General features: G+C 42.9%; 1 protein-coding gene across 1 annotated transcript; it reads right to left on the bottom strand.

Moving 5' to 3' along the window:
• Positions 1–3,048: 3,048 nt before the first annotated feature.
• On the bottom strand, positions 3,049–16,220 carry LOC127507991 (uncharacterized). The gene is made up of 7 exons (XM_051885418.1): positions 16,055–16,220; positions 12,254–12,295; positions 11,977–12,147; positions 8,636–8,938; positions 3,822–3,881; positions 3,607–3,687; positions 3,049–3,503 (listed from the first exon to the last, which is right to left on the bottom strand). The coding sequence occupies exons 1-7, from the start codon at positions 16,218–16,220 to the stop codon at positions 3,448–3,450; spliced, it is 879 nt and encodes a 292-aa protein (XP_051741378.1). The 3' UTR covers positions 3,049–3,447.
• Between the last annotated feature and the right edge of the window lie 3,116 nt (positions 16,221–19,336).

A 19,336-nucleotide genomic window follows, 5' to 3' on the forward strand; every position in this document is an offset into this window, starting at 1 on the left:
ACCGCTAGGCCAGTGTTATATATTTTGTTCACTTGAGTACTTACAATATCCCAAATGTTTCCAACTATTTGTAAATCGTGAGAAAATTGCAATTTTAACCAAGGCTCCAGGACGTGTGAGGAGTCGCCTGTCAATTGCGTCATACCCGCGTTACCTTCGGTTTCCGGTTTTATTTTGTAGAAACCATGGAAAAACCAAAGACGCTTTAATATATTACATGTTTTAATAGACAAAGGAAAAAACTGTTTTGATATATTTATAGACAGAAAACTAACTGTTGTTATATAGCTCAACACGTTTATTCTTATTGTTTAATTCTAATTTTCTTGATTTTTTGTGAGTACCATGCTTTACCATGCCTCAGAGAAAAACACTATTTTGTGAAGTAGCTAACATAGCATAATCAGATGCAGCTTTATTTTTAGTAACAGTAATACAGAATTTTCTCCATCATACAATACGTTTTAAAATTAATTGCATGCCATTTATCAACACAAGCCATCCAGCATTTAACATGATATGCTAAAATCAATCTATCTTACTGCAGTGCGTCTCAAACAAGAGTCTCACAGCAGCCGCCGAGCGAACGCACAGAGCAACGTTATAACATCATTTTCAACACACTCAAATGTATCTAATATGATAAACAGAGCTGTGTTACCTCATACTCATGACCGGAAAAGCGGAAGCGGCGCCGGCGACTGTGGCATAATAAAAGTCCCGCTGCTCGTGAGGCGTGTGTTGTGCAATCGCTCCAGTGGCCTCGTTCAGCTCCCACAACACTCGGTCCTGCTCTGCTTCATACTACAGTAACGTTAATAATCGCATCCATGAACATGATTTGTTTCCGAGTCCTATCCCAATTATTTTCCACCGGCCGTTGAGGTGAAGACCACATGTCCCAAGATTCCGCTCTCAAACTTGGCGTCATCAAGCTACGCCTTTGTTTTGAATAGGCTTCTAGCGACCTCTAGCGGACAGAAAATATTACATATTGCACCTTTAATATGGTGTTATTATGGCAAAATAATGACTTATTTAGTTTTACATGAAACGATTGTAATCCTGATAGTATTCCCCCTTTTTTCAAAAATTAACTGTAATCTGATTACTACATTTTTTGACATAACTGTAACGAATTACAGTTACTGGATTTTTGTATCCTGATTACATAACGCCGTTACATGTATTCCGTTACTCCCCAACCCTGGTTATTACCGTAATTTAACTAAACTATACCTGTTCTATCTCCATGCAGCATATATTCTCAGTTTCTGACATTATAGTGTGTCCTGACTGACTCCTGACACCAGAGAATCAGCTCTTGAAGCTCCGCCCTCTTAGGCAGAGCACAGCAGCTCATTTACATTTAAAGGGCCCACACTGAAATGGCGTGTTTTTGCTCAACCCCAAAAAGTGGCAATTTTAACATACTATAAAAAATTATCTGTGCTGTATTTTGAGCTAAAACTTCACATACACACTCTAGGGACATCAGAGACTTATTTTACATATTAATAATAATAATAATAATAATAATTCCTTACATTTATATAGTGCTTTTCTGGGCACTCAAAGCACTTACATATGGAAGGGAGAATCTCCTCAACCACCACCAATGTGCAGCATCCACCTGGATGATGCGACGGCAGCCATATTGCGCCAGAACGCCCACCTCACACCAGCTTATTGGTGGAGAGGAGACAGAGTGATGAAGCCAATCAGTGTATGGGGATGATTAGAAGGCCATGATGGACAGAGGCCAATGGGCAAATTTGGCCAGGATGTCGGGGTTACACCCCTACTCTTTTCGAAGGACATCCTGGGATTTTAACGACCACAGAGAGTCAGGACCTCGGTTTAACGTCTCATCCGAAGGACGGTGCTTTTTGACAGTATAGTGTCCCCATCAATATACAGGGGTGTTAGGACCCACGCAGACCACAGGGTGAGCACCCCCTGCTGGCCTCACTAACGCCTCTTCCAGCAGCAACCTAGTTTTCCCAGGAGGTCTCCCATCCAGGTACTGACCAGGCTCAGCCCTGCTTAGCTTCAGTGGGCAAGCAGTCTTGGGCTACAGGGTGATATGGCTGCTAAAATGGGGCATAATAGGTGTTGGTAAAAAGGATTCATGGAGCTAGAATAAAATGTTTTTTTTTTTTTTAATGGAAAGAGTTAAAGTACAGTTAAAGGTATTTCAAGTTAAAAAAAAAAAAAAAAAAAGGAACATAGTGCAAAAATAATATATAAAAAGTAAACTGTAAGTGTGATGTTACGTTCACTTAAAGAAAGTTTACAACTTGTTCTTTTGATAAAAACTTTTTTTTTTTTTCATGGCAAGGATGACCTTTGCATGGAATTGCCCATCCGACGATGAGTGCTTCAGAATCTGGGCGGGATGCAGTAGGCCATCCAGGAACTTCTCGTCTACTCTTTTATGAATACTGATGTTTCGGACATACTACTTCTTTCACTTACTGTTTTCCCCTACTATATAGAAGAGAAGTTGGTGTTTTTGGACACAGCCATAGTGACTGGAGCTGACATCAGCTCAATCTGATTGGATGGTCATTTAATGCAGCTTCCATTGGTCCTTTCTGTCTGAATGGGTGGGGCTTGGACAGAATTAGATGTGCATCAGACTTTGCTTGTATAGTGCTTACTGTAGTGTTATATTTTATTAACATACAGTGTGTCTGATGTGAGCAAATATCTTTAAGCAACAAAAAAAAAAAAAAACTTTAAATTGGTGAAATTATTTTTGGTCAGTATCTGTACATATTTCAAAAATAATGACTCCCACATGCTTCACCTTCTCTCACAGCCGGGTTACAAGACCAACGTTTTTAGGTTTGGAATTAGTTTATTGAAGTGAATTTCTGAACTAACCACAATAAAGTTATATGAATTATTATGAACATGAATTTATGATTTCATTATTTGTTTATCTTTGCTGCTTTGGATCACAGTTTAACATCCTCACATTATGAGCTCATGAAGGGGAATCACCATATATGTAACAAATATCTCAGGAAAGGTGACATTAAACACAATAGCAGAGGTTTTATTAAGAAAATTAGTAGCATTCATCCAAAATTAAAAAATAAAATTGCTAAAGAAAAAGAATGAACAGATCATGACATCACACAGAACAGAGAGAGGATTATACAGTCTGTCGAAATCTGTCCATTATTGTATTTAATATTTATAGAAGTTTATATACGAATCCAAAGAAAATGAGCTTGAACACTGTATGCAAGTATCCATAAAATCCATATGAATGAAAATAATTCTCGGCTGCTATTTATAAAAAACTAAACTTGGTGTCACTATTTCTTCAGAGTTTTTTCTCTGTTTTTTTAGAAGAAAATCAAACAATGAACAATCCTCTGTGAGTTTCTGCTGTTTTAAATCTTTTTTCAGATTGTCTCCAAACTCAGCAGTATTTTATTGTAATATTGTAGGCATCTCTATTTCCTCTGGGTGCTGCGAGTCCTTTCTCCCTGCAAAATAAAAGCATGGACTGACCTCTCGTATGTGTTTTTACCATGATTGTTCCAGATCAGATGAGTGTGAATCATCAGATTGTGTGAAGCTCAAACTCACCAGCTCTTCTTGCACAGATGATCTGAAGAAGAATCACAGTAGGAGCAGCAAACACTGCCATCTCAACAATGATCACAATCACTGCAGGAAACATGTGTGGAAGAAGAAGAGAAACTGGACATGACTGAAGTCAAGGCTATTAAACTATGAACAGTTATTGATTAGGCTGATAGTTTAATGGTGAAAAGCTGTCAGTAGAAATGAACGTGTCGTACCTCTGAATAATGATCCAGCAGTCACACTGACTTCAGTTTCTGATGCTGTGTCAGCTGGATCTGTGGATCACGTCTGTTAGTTCACTTCAACACATCATGACACATATAAACATAATCTAAATCACAGAAATGATGAATATGTGCTGGACCCACTGTTCCACGAGTCTGTCATCTATTATCATTTCATTTCAATCTCAAGGTGTCAGGAGGAGAATGACTGTAGCATTTACCGAAAATTAATCTTAAAGATTTTCTGTCCAGTGTGATCTCATTATCATTCATTGATCTTTGTATGTAAAGTGTACTTTTAGATTTATTACATTTGGTATGTTTGTATAAAAATTGAATGTAGAATGTATTGACAGCATCTAAAACGTACAACCTTTTATGTATGAAATCACTTGAAATGCACAAATATTTACAAAATATTTGAGGTTTCAATACTGAATTCATGAAATTAGCAGGTTGATTTTATTGTGGTCAGATCAATTGTGGCAAGTGCAAACCACTGAAGTCAGAAAGACTGATGTGTGACAGTGATCATGACAGCAGCTATAACGTGTTTATCTTAAAGCTTTTGCTTTAAAAAGTCATTTACAATGTAAAAAAACAAATGGCTGAGCAACAACACAAATGGACACCTCACATAATCGTACTGGGCAGATGTAAAACATAAAACTTACCTCATTCGTGTGCAGCAATGGAAGACACAAGGCTTTTTTTAATTTATTTTACGTTTACATGTGAAGGTTGTACACCACCCCAGGTTAACAATCTTTCAAGACTATCAAGTTTATAAATGTCTTTGTAAAGAAATGCTAACTCTATATGTAGCTTTGCTGTGACGCTGTACAAACTCTTCCAGTGTGAATACTCACGCGTGTCTGCAGCTGCAGTTACACTGACGTGAAGTTGATGCGCCGCTCACTCCCGTTTCACACTGCAAGCAGCACGTGAGCATAACTACACATACAGCATCACAGCAGCGGCTCCAAGCTACATATAAAGTGAGCATTTTTCTTTACAAAGACAACTATAAATTAATTTTTATAAGTTGGTCATTTATAAACTTGATAGCCTTGAAAGTTTATTAACATGGGGAGGTGTACAACATTCTCATGTAAACGTAAATAACAAAAAAAAATAAATAAATAAAGCCTTGTGTCATATTGCTGCACATGAATGAGGTAAGCTTTGTGTTTTACATCATCTGCCGTGTGTACATGTTTACAAGACAGCAAACTGCAGAAAAAAAGACTGCAAACTCGGGTTTGATTTGGGTATTGCTATATACATGTCTGTGTAATAACTAAAGGAATGTTTATATATCATATTTTCTGGGTAGTTTACTTTAGTTTTTTATAATAAAGTTTCACCCAAACTGAATAATTAAAAACAATTTAAATGGGTAAATCTTCTATAAATATTTCTGATTCTTAATTTTCTTTTCTTACATACTCCAATTCTTAAAACACACTAGACATACTCATTCTGTGCATTGAGTGAAATCATATTTATTTTGTCCATCAAAAGTGTGCTTTCACTTTAATTGAGCGTCAGCAGCGCAGCAAAAATAGACTTGACGCCGAAACCCCCGCTTCACTGCTGCTCACGCGACGCTCCTGCTCGACACTCACGTGCTGCTCCTGCTCCCGGTGTGAATGCACCCGTTGGTTAACATACCATAAAAATATCCGCTGCTCACGTGCCATTCACGGCAACCCAGCGCGTCGCCTGTCGCTCTAGAAAAGGGTCAGATGTCGATTGCTTTGGAAAGAGGGCTATTGTCCTCTGGAAAGAAAGATGACACTGATTCCTGCTACAGCAGTGTTTGTTCATGCTGAATCAGATTCAGAGTTGACAGCCATGCTGCATGCATCAGACTCGTTCTGACAGACTGTGGCTGAATGATTTGTTTCTGGGCTCGGAGTGGGACGTGAAAATCACCTTGCCCCGCCCCGTGCCTTTCTTCCTGGAGGTGCATGAAAAACTTTGTAGTATGGAACAAAAATGCAAATGTGGAAGGCCACATGTGCCAAAATCTGCTTCAAAAGTTTTTCCTCTCTCACTACCCTTGATGGTGGGGCGGGTCAGGGGGATTGTGAGGATTCCCAAGGTGGAGTTCGCAGTTGCGATGCATGCCCGGAAAATGCTGCCACCTGGTGGTGTCCTCCACATCTCCCGTCCAGCACCTGTGAGACAATGGCAGCTCTTGCTGCTAAGGCTTACAGTGCTGCTGAACAGGCGCCTCTGCCCTGCATGCGATGGCCATCCTGCAAGCACCAGGCCAAAGCACGATGCACAAGGGTAGTTCTGAGCAGGGGATGATGCAGGAACTGCGTGCAGCAACTGACCACCTTGTCTTCCGAATGATGAAAGTCACAGAGCTGAACCTCGGCCAGACGATGTCCACCTTGGTGGTCCAGAAAGTGCCATTTCTGGCTAAACCTTGCAGAGGTGTGAGATGCTGACAAAGTGCGCTTTCTTGATGCTCCCATCTCGCACTGTCGGGGACTGTACCCAGCAGTTCTCAGCAGTCCTGAAGCAGGCTGAGGCAATCACGAGGCTCCCCTGACGACCTCTCCAACCAGACCGTCACAAGCTGCCCCTCAGTCTGCTCGTCACCAAGGGAGTCCATCTCCCTGTGAAAAAAACAAACAATGCTCCGCCACAGCCAGCTCAGCTGCGCCTTCGAGCCCCCTCACAGGAGGATGACACCACCTGTCTCAGCCACCGCTAATCTTCCAAGTGGTTGGCAAAACATCATCCCAGGGACGGGCGACCCAGAGATGGAGGGAGCCGTTTTTTCCCCGGATGAGGGCCAGGTGGAGAATCTTTTATTTCTGCCCCACGGCCTACGGTATCTAAATTTAAAAAAAAAAAGCAGTTTCCTCAATCTTTGGGTCAGGAGAAGTATGGTTTGACAGTCAGCGATGCTATGCCTTGCCACTCCACGGTTCGAGGATACGATGCCTCCTCATGTGTCTCCAGTCACTCCCTTGCGGGAACCATGGAACCAGGTAAGTGTTACACTACACTCATGGCCACACTCCGGGACGCTGTGCCTTCCTGGTCGGACCCCTATGCTTCACCTCGCTGCCCCACCATGGGTATGTCTGTGGTTCCATTGGTCCTGCTGGTTTGATCTCTAGGAGCCTGGTTAGCGCTTCCCAGCCCATGATGCTGGCTCATTCGGATGATCAGACTCAACTATGTGATTCAGTTCGCCCAGCGTCCCCCCAGGTTCAGTGGCATCTGTTTCACCTCAGTGGTAAACGTAGAGGGCCCTTCACAAGCTTCCGTTCAAAATACTAACGCAGAAATGGCTTTTCAAACGTGTTCGCTCCTAAGATTGGTTTGCAGCGATAGACCTGAAGGATGCATACTTTCATGTCTCAATTCTCCTTCAACACAGACCGTTCATACACTTTGCATTTGAGGGACGGGCATACCAGTATAAGGTCCTCCCCTTTGGGCTGTCCCTGTCACCCCGCATCTCTACGAAAGAAGGCCCGCCCTTACCTCAGCCATCTGGGGCTTCAGGTCAACAGTGAAAAGAGCAAACACTCCCCTGTGCAGAGGATCTATTTTCTCTTAATGGACCTGACGGCTTGTGTCACCAACGAGCATGCTCAGTCAGTACTGAATTGCTTAAATTTGTTCAAAGGAAGGACAGCAGTTCCACTGGGACAATTTCAGAGGCTCCTGGGTCATATGGCATCTGCAGCCGTGGTCATGCCGCTCGGATTGCTTCATATGAGACCGCTTCAGCACTGACTACATGACGAGTCCCGAGAGGGGCAGGGCACCATAGCACTCTCCGAGTGTCTATCAGTCCGACCTGCCCCGAGCTTTCAGCCCGTGGTCAGGGGTCCATTCTTTGTACCTCGCTTAATACATCTAAGATGATTTGACAGAAGATCTTGTGTGTGAGACTTCAGTAAAATTATTAGATAATTATTCCCTCACAAAGAAATCTGGGTGTCTATGTTATGATAGATCGCTGGCCGAACAGATTATTTGATTGTAATATTAATGCAGCTACATCAAGTTAATTTGATTAACTGATCCATATGTTTATAATTAATTCTAATGAGTTATGATTAATTATTCAAATTTCCCCTTTGAGCTAATTTGCTACACAGGTGAGATCCCAATTTGTCAGTCACTGATGTTAACAGAGACTTCAGGGGAGCTGGGCTTACACAAGTGACCTAGACGTTTTCTGTACAAACTAAGTGGATTTTTTGTTTAGACACACCATATTTTTTTAAAAAAGTAACATTCATCTTAACCTTGTTTTTTACTCTTCAGATCAGTTACTGGAAATGTTAAGAGCCTCCTGTAGGGTCCTATTTTCTCAGCTACATTTTGTTCACTGCACATCTGTACACTGCATCATAGGATGTTGTGTTACACTAGATGTATATAATGATTATTTTGAGTTATACATTTATGCATTAGACAACAGTCTGTACAAGAAAACATGCTCATGACTCATTTATATCAAAATGTCAGACTCACTGACAATTCTGATTAAAGAGCTCATTTTTGTAGATAACACATGATGATAAAAACAGTTTTTTGAGAGGCAGTTCAAACCACTGAAGTGAGAGACTGATGCTGTGTGACAGTGATCATGTGATTGTGGCTGTAATCACAATTTCACAATGCTAATATATAAACATCGATACAGGAAATGAAAACAGACAAGACAAAAATGGGATATGGTCAAAAGATCATATCTGTGCATTGAGCCGTGCAATATAAACACAGAGTCTTCTGTAACTGAGTTAGGAAAGTTAGTTTCTCACCTGAATACTTGACAGTGTGTGTGTATGAGATCTTGACTTGATTTCTGTGAATAAGCTGACATCTCCACCCTCTGTTGTCATCTTCATTCAGGAGTGTTGTAGTCAGAGTGATGATACAGTGTCCTGGAGCTGATATCTGATATCTGGAGTCTGTCTTCAGATCAACACCAGTCTGATTCACCCACAACAGCTGAAGTCCCTCAGAATGAACCAAATCATCACAGGAGACTGAATACAACTGACAGGAGAGAGTCACAGAGCGGCCTGGACTGATCTCAGTCTGCGATGATGGAGAGACTGAAACTTAACAAAAGACAGAAGATTTCACTCTTTTAAAGAGTCTAAAGAGAGATTGGGCCCTTTTTACAGTTTTTTTCAACTGCTTACACACAAAATCCTTACTTGTCACACAATTTCTGAAACCTGACACTCAAACAGCAGAACCACACACCAAATCTGCAAAACCACACACTAATTCTCGGCCTTTGACTCATTTTTCAATTTCATAAAACACTTTTTTTTTTGCAAAACACAACACACAGTTCTCTATGTAACACAAAAATCTAACAGGAAGTTTTTTGATTTCCTTTTTCAAACACAACTAATCAAAATGCCACACTAATTCATCAGTGCCTCACACTAACTCCTCACATGTGCAAACACTTATTACTTTACTTAACTCCAACCAATCATGGCTGTAGAATAGGCCTATAAATAGGCCAAAGGTCAAGTTATAGGTTTTGAACAACTTTTCTGTTGTCTACTTTCTTCCATATTCATCATTTCTAAACCCTGTTGAGGATTTTTCCTCTACATGGTGCTGGAAAGTGCATGATCGTCATCCCTATGTCAACATAACACTTCTCCAGGGAATGGAGGAGGCATGTGGAGACACTGACGCTGCCTCCATCCAAGGTTGGATACACAAGAGAGAACATAGCATGTGACGTGGATGAAGTATTGTGGCCGGACCCAGCAGGAGGAGCCTAGATACACAAAACCATCTCGCCCATCAACAAACACACACACACAACACACACATGTTGGGTTTCAATTTTTTGGGGGACATTCCATAGGCGTAATGGTTTTTATACTGTACAAACTGTATATTCTGTCTCCCTACACCACAGGTGTCAAACACAAGGCCCGCAGGCTGAATACGGCCCACAAAGGTGTCCAATCCAGGGGGGTGATCTGAACAATAATGAAAAAACAGCTATGCATGTGTAACAGGGTTAAAAATGTGTTTCCACTTGCTACACATTTTCATGTATGGCCCCTTTAATTGCACTCAACCTGCACACTCCACCCATAGAATGAACTGGTTCCGGTAGGGTCATTTAGATTCGCACCAGCCGAGAGAGTGAATGGCTGCGGTGAGTGAGTGCTCTGTGATAAAAGTATATTGTATTAATTGTATAACCATTTTATGGACTAATATTGATATAGATATGTGTTTAAATGTATATTGTATGATTTGTGTTTTTGCTTCATCACATTTGTGGTAACATCAAGTTTGTTCACCTCATTATAGAACACGCACGAGGGTCTGATCACCGCTGTTTAATATGTTGTCAACAGAATAAAAGTCTGTCTTCAAGCACGACTTGGTGTCCATCCTGACTTTTACACAACACAACGCAGAGACAGCCCCGTTACACATGGTCCACCGGCCATAAATCAGAACGGTTATTAGTTTTATATTGGCCAATATCTATTCTGGACTTGCAAACAAACTGCTTTGAAATCATTTCCAAAACTGTCGTTTGTGTGGAAATATTACGAAGTCTGTAAACATGACGTTAACACAGCCACATGCTGAATACGGACGCAAAGAGAACAACACAGTCACGCCAGCAGAGCAAATACTGTACCAGGCTAAGCTCACTGTTTGTGCAATACAGGAAGAAAAATATAAATATTGGATTGGCTTTTATATGAATGTAACTTAGAAGGGAACTGTCTTTAGAAAAGTTTCAACCTCCATATAAGTAGCCTATTTTAATAATCGCAGCGCTGCTTTGTGTACAGCAGTACCAAGGAAACGCTATATCGCAGCTGTTCCACAAGCGCCACCTACTGTCAGAGAGTGAATCTGCATTTTTATTCAGTCCATCTGCTATTTTTGTGCAGGTGTCTTAGGTAGCATAATTTCGCAAAGCTATAAAGTCAGACCATGCTGTTTTTGCTGTAAATCTTGAAATTATACAATCTAATTTAAATCAAAAACAACTGCTCATGCTCAAAATGCAGTGGTGCCTGTATACCAAATGCCTACACATATTTTTGTTTAAGGCCAGTTTGGCCTGTTATAGAACAAATAAACAACAAATAATTAACTAAAAAAAATTAGCAACCGGTATCAAATTTGCTCCAAAAAATTGTAATTGGCCATAAAAAAAAAAGTAATAAAAAATATTAAAACTATTTTAAAAATGCAATAAAGTCTTTTCGCAGTAAAAACAAATGCAGTTTTCAAAGAGCAGTGTGTTTTTTTTAATTAATGTGTAGTTTGTATGGTTAATATTAATGTAACTGTAAGCTCACTAAGGTTTAAAAAAAAAAAAATTCAGTCCACACATGGTTACATTTTTTCCCATCCGGCCCTCAACCTAAAATGAGTTTGACACCCCTGCCCTACACTAACCCTACCACTTGACCTACCCATGACAGAAAACATTCTGCTATTTTAGATGTTCAGAAAACATCATTCTGTATGATTTATGTAAAACGATTTACGATAAGCCCGTTTCTTCATGGGGACTTAAAAATGTCCCCACAAACATTTGGTCCCCTACCAGGACACACATACACACCATTCCTTTGGAATATTCACCTTTTTCAAAATTATGCTAGTTTTGTTTTTGTTTTTTTGTTTTGACCAGCTACACATGGTTGATGTATTTCTTTTCTTTCATACTGTGTAAAACTGTATTCACAACCACAAATGCTTAAAGTAAAAAAATAAATAGTTTGGTTTCAATCTTGCTTTCATGCTTACCATTAATTTTTCAACATCTCTCTGCCAATTACTTTCAGTCTTGTACAGAAATGTGCATAAGAGCTCATGAAAGAAGAGCTTTAGATTTTGAATAACTGTATATCCAAAAATACAATATTATGTCAAAGATGTTTGCAACATAAGATAAATGTTTGCTTTTGAGATGTTTGTGATATTTTGAATGCAGTACTTCATTTTGTAAGAGATGTGAGGCATTTTGTGTGTGCAATTCTTGGATTTGTGTGTAAAGTTTTGAAAAAAAGAGAAAGTTTTGAAAATGTGTGTAAGCAGTAGAAAAAAAACAAAAAGAAGTAAATTAACCACATAATCATAAAATTACCATGAAGAACATGCAGATAAACACGTGCATCAGTTCCTTGTTTTCCTCCATTCACATATTGTCTGCAGATGTAAGATCCATAATATTCTTCTGTGACGTTCTTGATGTTCAGAGAGCAGTCACGCTCCAGACTCAGACTCTCATGTCTCTCTCTCTGTGTCTTTCTTCTTTATTCCTCCAGCTATCAGTTCAACAGCCGCTATATGGTTGTAATAGATCCATGTAGTTGATGTGCAGTCAGAAAGAGCGTTATTACAGGGCAGATGGACATTTTTACCTGAACTGATGAACACATGATTCTCATCCACTCCACTGGTACCTGAAACACAAGCACATTTGAGTGATCATTATGTTTTTGTCATGGATTAGGGTGGCTGTACTGAAGCGCACAATGAAGGTAAGTACAATAAACAGTCTTTAATTGATAATCCACCAAAGAACATGCAGGAGAAAATGGAAATCCACTAGAACATACAACCACATAACACTTAAACTATCAACAGTACTAGACAAGGGACTGACGGAAACAGAGGGCTTGAATGCATGAGCAAATGAGATCATTGACAAGACACACCTGAACAAGATACTTCAAATCATTGTGCGACCATAGAGACAAAACTGAACTAATGAACAAACAAGGAGATTAATAATGAAACTCAGACATGACAACAGATCACAAAACAAACTCAAAATGTGACATATATTAATAAATGAAAGTACATAAAACATTAAGTATGATCTGTATGTATCAATACACAACTCTGAGATCACAACATGAATGTAGGCAAGAATAAACTTGTTCAAATGAACTCTTTCACAAACTAATTCCACTAAATCCAGATGTCTTTACCTGTGAGAAGTGAAGAGAGAATGATCAGTCCCAGCACACACAAATCACACTTATCAGCCATTTTCTGTTTCTGCCAGTCTTTCTTTTCATTATATATATAGTTATAGCTCTTCCTTCAAACATGATCAGCCCTTCCTGTGGTTGTGAACTTCCTCTGATCTCACCAAAGGGGAGTGTAGTCCTGACACTATGATACAGCTGAAGAAATGGTCAGAAAGACCTAAAAATCTAAAAATGCAGAATGTTTTCTGTCATGGGTAGGTCTAGTTTTAGGGGTAGTGTTGGGGATAGAATATATGGTTTGTATTGTATAAAAACCATTAGGCCTATGGAATGTCCCCATAAAACATGGAAACCCAACATGTGTGTGTTCGTTGGTGGGCGAGATGGTTGGGTGTATCTAGGCTGCATCTCTCCTCCTGCTGGGTCCGGCCACAATATTTCATCCACATGTTCTCTCTTGTGTATTCAACCATGGGTGGAGGCCGTCAGTGTCTCCACATGCCTCCTCCATTGCCGGGAGAAATGTTATGTTGACATAGGGACCACGATCATGCACTTTCCAGCACCATGTGGAGAAAAATTCCTCAATAGGGTTTAGAAATGATGAATATGGCAAGTAGACAACAGAAAAGTTGTTCAAAATCTGTAACTTGACCTTTGGCCTATTCTAAAGCCATGATTGGTTGGTGTTAAGTAAAGCAATGAGTGTTTGCACATGTGAGGAGTTAGTGTGGCATTTTGATTAGTTGTGTTTGAAAAAGGAAATCAAGAAACTTCCTGTTAGATTTTTGTGTGTTACATAGAGAAGGTTGCGTTTTACAAATAGTGTTTGGTGTTTTAGTGTATGGTTTGGCAGATTTGGTGTGTGGTTCTGCTGTTTGAGTGTCAGGTTTCAGAAATTGTGTGACAAGTCAGGATTTTTTGTATAAACAGTTGAAAAAAATAGAATACTGTCTAACACTTGATGGCTGCTCTGTTAAGTCTTCGTCGTCAGTTAGGAACCTGGGTGTGCTCTTTGATACCAATCTTTCATTTGAAGGCCATGTTTCTAGCATCTGTAAAACCACATTCTTCCATCTTAAAAATATATCTAAACTACGACATATGCTCTCAATGAAAAATGCAGAACAGAAAGTAGAAGGCAGTGGTGGGTGAAACTTGGTTTGCGCTATATTACTCAAACAGCGGCACCAAGGACTGACGACTCCAAGCCTTAGTGGACATAACGATCAATCCACAACTCGACCCACCCTCTGTACTTTTGGGCGCTCCATGAAGACGAGTCTGATGGCTCAATTTTTCCAGCCATTGGCGAGATGGCGCACGATGAAGGTTCGGTGGCGTAGGTATCGGAGGGCGACCTGGCACCGCCGGGGGACGGACTGACTGGTAGACAGGACTTGAGCGAGAACAGACAATGATACAGAGATTCCCAATGGCACGGCGAAATGGCACACCCTGGAAAGGGTTTATCCTCTTAACAAATATGTCTGGTCGAAATAATCGAAAACTCATGCCGGTAGGTACGTCGGCCGGTTTAACAAGGTGCCCTGTGGGAACTTCGGGATTGGGTTCCTGCAGTAGGACAAGATCCCCTCAGCGTCCCTTGGCCAAGGATGTTGGAGGCGGAGGTAGCCATTTGGTTGTTGGATTAGAGCCCGGTTATAGACTACGAGATTGCTCGGTGACGCTGACTCGGCTCCACGGAGTGCGAGTAGGGGACAGAGTCCCGAGCGGAGAGAGCGCAGTACATGGTCCTCTCGGTAGAACGAGCTCTGCCGTAGAACCTCCGGACACAGAGGAACTGGTCGTTGCCCCAAGGGGTGGCCCCGCTCAGGCCATTACCACAGCGAATGCGGCACGAGATGGCGACACCGGAGTGGTTGTGTTACTGCCACTCCAGGACTTCACTTGTGCCTTATGTGGCGTGTCGGCAAGTGCAGTGGCATGGGTAGGAAGGCACTTCAAATCCTGCCACGCAAAAGTACTTGTTAGATACAGTTGTAGGTTGTGTGGAAAAACCTCTCATTCCAGGCATTCCATAGCTTGTCACGTCCCTAAATGTGGAGGCCCGAGGGTTGCTGCACCGGCTGGTGCAGTGAGATGCGAGGGATGTGAGGCTAGTTTTGCCACGGAGAGGGCGCGGAGTATACACGAACTACACGTCCACCCAGACATTCGCAACCGTAAGAGGATTCAGGAAGGGCGTAAACGGGGTAATTCTACTTCTCAGCAGACGGCAGGTGAGGCAGGAGCTCGAACGGCCCTGGGAACCAACAGGGATTCCTCCCCGGATGGGGGGGGTCCCGCAAAAAGGCTTAGATCCCTAGCTACAAGGGATAGTGAGAATCCGTCTGAGCCTGTGGCGAGTTCATCACTTCCTCCTAACCAGCCCAACCTACCAGAGGGTGGCCTTCTTACGCTCCTTAGGGAGGAAGCCCGTAAAATGGTAGGTGAGGTGGGGGATGATGGCACGGATTATTCTCACGTGCTTAAAGCTTGGTTGGATGGCTGCGACCAGCTACCTGAACTGGTCGAAGCGGCAACGCAGAGGATGCTCCAGGGATGCGTCCCGGGGTGAGGGAGAGTTCCAAGCCGACAACCTCGGACGAGGTCTAGGCAGCCCTCGAGCAGCAGGTGGCGCAGACGATACCTTGCCCGACGTCGAGCGTTTCACACCTGCCAGCTCAAGTTCAAAAGGGACCCGGCCCGCTTGGCTGAGGAGATATTAGATGGGAAGGTGTATGGCCGATGTACAATATCTCCTGACACAATATACCAGTCGTTCCGGAATAAGTGGGAGCTGCCCCCTCCCTACTGCGGGCTGGGTCGATTCAGGGCAGAGGTGAGTGCTAACAACACTCACCTCGTCGGAACTATCTCTCAGGGTGAGATCCAAGAAAGCCTCCGACTAACTTCGAACGCTTCCGCACTGGGCCCAGATGGGATCGAGAAACAGGACATTCTCGATTGGGACCCCAGGTGTGAGACCCTCACACGTCTGTTCAACATGTGGTGGTTCACTGGAATCGTGCCTACACGCCTGAAGAAAAGCCGTACAGTGCTAATCCCGAAGACATCTGACCCAGGTGCGGTGATGGAGATTGGTAACTGGAGGCCAATTACCATCGGGTCGATGTTTTTAAGGCTCTTCACTAGGGTGATAACTAAACGAATGATGGAAACGTGTCCGATTCACCCTAGACAAAGGGGGTTTCGTCCTACCCCTGGGTGTGCGGAGAACATAGAGGTACTGCGGGGCCTCATCCGCCACTGCAAAGAAGAGCGCAGCCCACTCGCAGTAGCATTCATCGACTTTGCACAGGCGTTCGATTCCGTCTCCCATGAGCACATCCTGTCGGCTCTTGGGCAGATTAAAGTGGATCCCCATATGGTAGGTCTGATCCAGCAGATCTACAAGGACAGTACGACCAGTGTCGAGGTCGGGGGTGGGACCACCCCTGATATAAATGTGAGGGTTGGTGTCAAGCAGGGGGATCCGCTCTCCCCCCTGCTTTTCAACCTTGCCATGGACCCCCTCATCCATGGTCTCGAAAGATATGGCAAAGGGTACACCGTAGCGGGTCACAAACTAGTGTCACTCGCATTCGCGGATGACCTAGTCCTGGTGGGAGGATCTTGGGGTGACATGGCGCACAACCTAAGCCTTCTTGACTCCTTTTGTCAGAGCACGGGCCTCAGAGTACAGCCGGGTAAGTGTCGTAGTTTCCTTCTGAGGCCCTGCAGCGGCTCCTTTTCGGTTAATGACTGCGTCCCATGGGTTCTGGGAGGCGGGACCCTGCAATTAACCACCATCGACGAGACGGTTAAGTATTTGGGCATTAAGGTCAACCCTTGGGTTGGGGTAGTACGACCTACGATGGTGGAGGCTCTGGACAACTGGTGTCGCAGTATCGGGAAAGCGCCCCTTAAACCCTCTCAGAGGGTGGTCCTCCTTAACCAGTACGCGTTGCCTCGGTTATTCTATCAAGCTGACATGGGGGAGGTCAGTGACGGTGTACTCCGAGCCATGGACGGGAAGATCAAGGGGACAGTTAAGACATGGCTGCATCTGCCGCTGTCCACTTGTGATGGGCTAATATATGCAAGGAACCGGGACGGAGGCCTGGGGATTTGTAAGTTCACTCGACACATCCCGTCCATGCAGGTGAGGAGGCTATTCCGCCTTGCTCACTCGTCAGATCCGGTAGTCCGTTCCGTAATGAGAAGTTCCCATGCACAATCCAAGTTCGAGAGGGCCTGGCGAAGGGCCGGTGGTACGGCCGGTAATCGTCCGCTGTTCAGCGACGATGTTTCGAACGCAAGAGGAGACACCACCGACCCGTTGACGCCCATGTGTCCAGTTCCGTGTGACTGGAGGGCGGAGGAATTCCAAAGATGGACAGGGCTGCCAACTCAGGGTGTGGGGATAGCAGGCTTCAGGGGCTCGTCCGCGAGCAACGCGTGGTTGAGGAAACCCGCGTGTATGACCGAAAGGCAGTACATTGCGGCTCTTCAGGTACGTGCCGGCGTGTACCCCACCCAGGAGTTTCGATGTCGGGGCAGGAGCAAGATAGTTGCTGCCTGCCGTGGCTGTTCATACAGGATTGAATCCGCCTCACACATACTTGGGCAATGTCCAGCCATCCAGGGGGCTAGAATTGCCAGACACAACAAATTGTGTCGTCTCCTCGCGGTTGAGGCGGAGTCCCTCGGGTGGGAGGCTCGCCGGGAATGGTCGTTCAGGACCCCAAACAGGGACCTGCGGCGGCTTGACTTGGTGCTCATCCGTGGGAACTTTGCCTTGGCCATTGACGTAACAGTTCGCTACGAGTTTGCCGATGACTCGCTCTCCAGTGCGGCGCAGGAGAAAGTGGACTATTACGGGCCCCATGTGATTCAGATGGCACGGGAACTGGGAGTTGGGAGGGTGCAGGTTTTTGGATTCCCTATCGGGGCCCGGGGCCTGTGGCCCTCCCGTAACAATACAGCATTGGCGGTTATGGGCCTCGGGAAGGAGAGAGTGGGGACTTTCTCTCGGCTGCTGAGTCGGAGATGCCTCTTGTACTCGTTGGATATGTTGCGGAGTTTTACCTCTTCCTTGAGGTCCAACTGAAGCGGACAAGGTTCGGGCGAGAGGACAAGGCTGAAAAAAAAAAAAGAAGAAAAAAAAGTTGTGTATTGTATTGAGTATCTTTAATCACCCTGGTCTTGGTAATGCACCATATTGTCAGGTGTGTGTGTGTGTTGTCCCTGTAATGCACCTAAATGTCATATTTTGTGTATTGTAAAATGGATGTCCTCATACATCAAATGTGTTCTTGATTCATCTAAAATGGTTAGCTCATCTAATAATGCAACACTTGTGAAGATCTGTTTATGTTTGTGGTTTCACACTGCCTTTTCTTCCATATCAGCTGTAGTTTGAGTTCTTGAGAAAGAGCTGCTGATTCCTCCATAGGAAACACTTAAAAGTCACTGATACTAGAACAAAAGAGATATGAAACCATTTTCCATAATCAAAAATCAAACTGTGAAGTGATACTAACTTTTTTTTTCTGCTTTTTGCTATAAACTTGTTTGCTTTAATATGACAGAAATACAGCACAGAACAAACTCATTCATTTCCATTCACAACACACTTGTTTGACCCATCAAACTCTGCAACTCTGGTATCATCTGAATTCAGAGTTTCCCACTTGTAAATATGACTTCAATATGTCATTCATGTGGATAAAACACAAATATGATTCTTCCGGCTTCACTTGAACAACAGTTCTTGATCTGGAAGAGGGTCATTTACTTAAAGAAGTTCAGTACGCCTGTCTTTGGGCTTTACTTAATTAAGGTTACACAAGAACACAATAATTAATGTAGGCTATAATAAAATAAATGATAACAAAATCGTCGTTTGAGTAAGTTCATTGAACAAATGAAATGTGCATAGTGTTTTGTCACAAATGTATTTTTCTTACTATGACTCATCTAGCTATATATAGATGAAGTGTGATCTTGATGTAACTGCTCATTTAAACCGCTCACCTGTCAGTGCAACACTTCTGAAGGTTGTGAATTTGTGATTTCACAAACTTAGTAGCCTATTGACCTTATAAAAGCTTCATGGTACACACACACACACACACAGCAACATTTTCAGATTTATAAACACTAATGTGAGAACCTGTGCACAATTGATTGTATAGTTAGTTAATTCTGATAGCACGTGAAGGCAGCGTAATGCAGGCAAATCTAGTGTGTTAGATTCCCTGACCTGCCTTCATTAGTGACAGCCAGGTAATGATGTTTGTGTTTTCATCAGCTTCATCATTTCTGTCGCTGTTGAGAAATTAAACCACTATTAAAACATCTCAATACAACCAGCCTAAATCAGGCAATGGCCCTACATTATTCTCAACAACAAGCAGGCTAGTCTGATGTAAAAGACCGATATTTTGAATGCAGTGCTTCATTTTGTAAAAGATGTGAGGCATTTTGCATTTTGTGTGT

Source organism: Ctenopharyngodon idella, chromosome 3, assembly GCF_019924925.1.
Source record: "Ctenopharyngodon idella isolate HZGC_01 chromosome 3, HZGC01, whole genome shotgun sequence".
Lineage (NCBI taxonomy): Eukaryota > Metazoa > Chordata > Actinopteri > Cypriniformes > Xenocyprididae > Ctenopharyngodon > Ctenopharyngodon idella.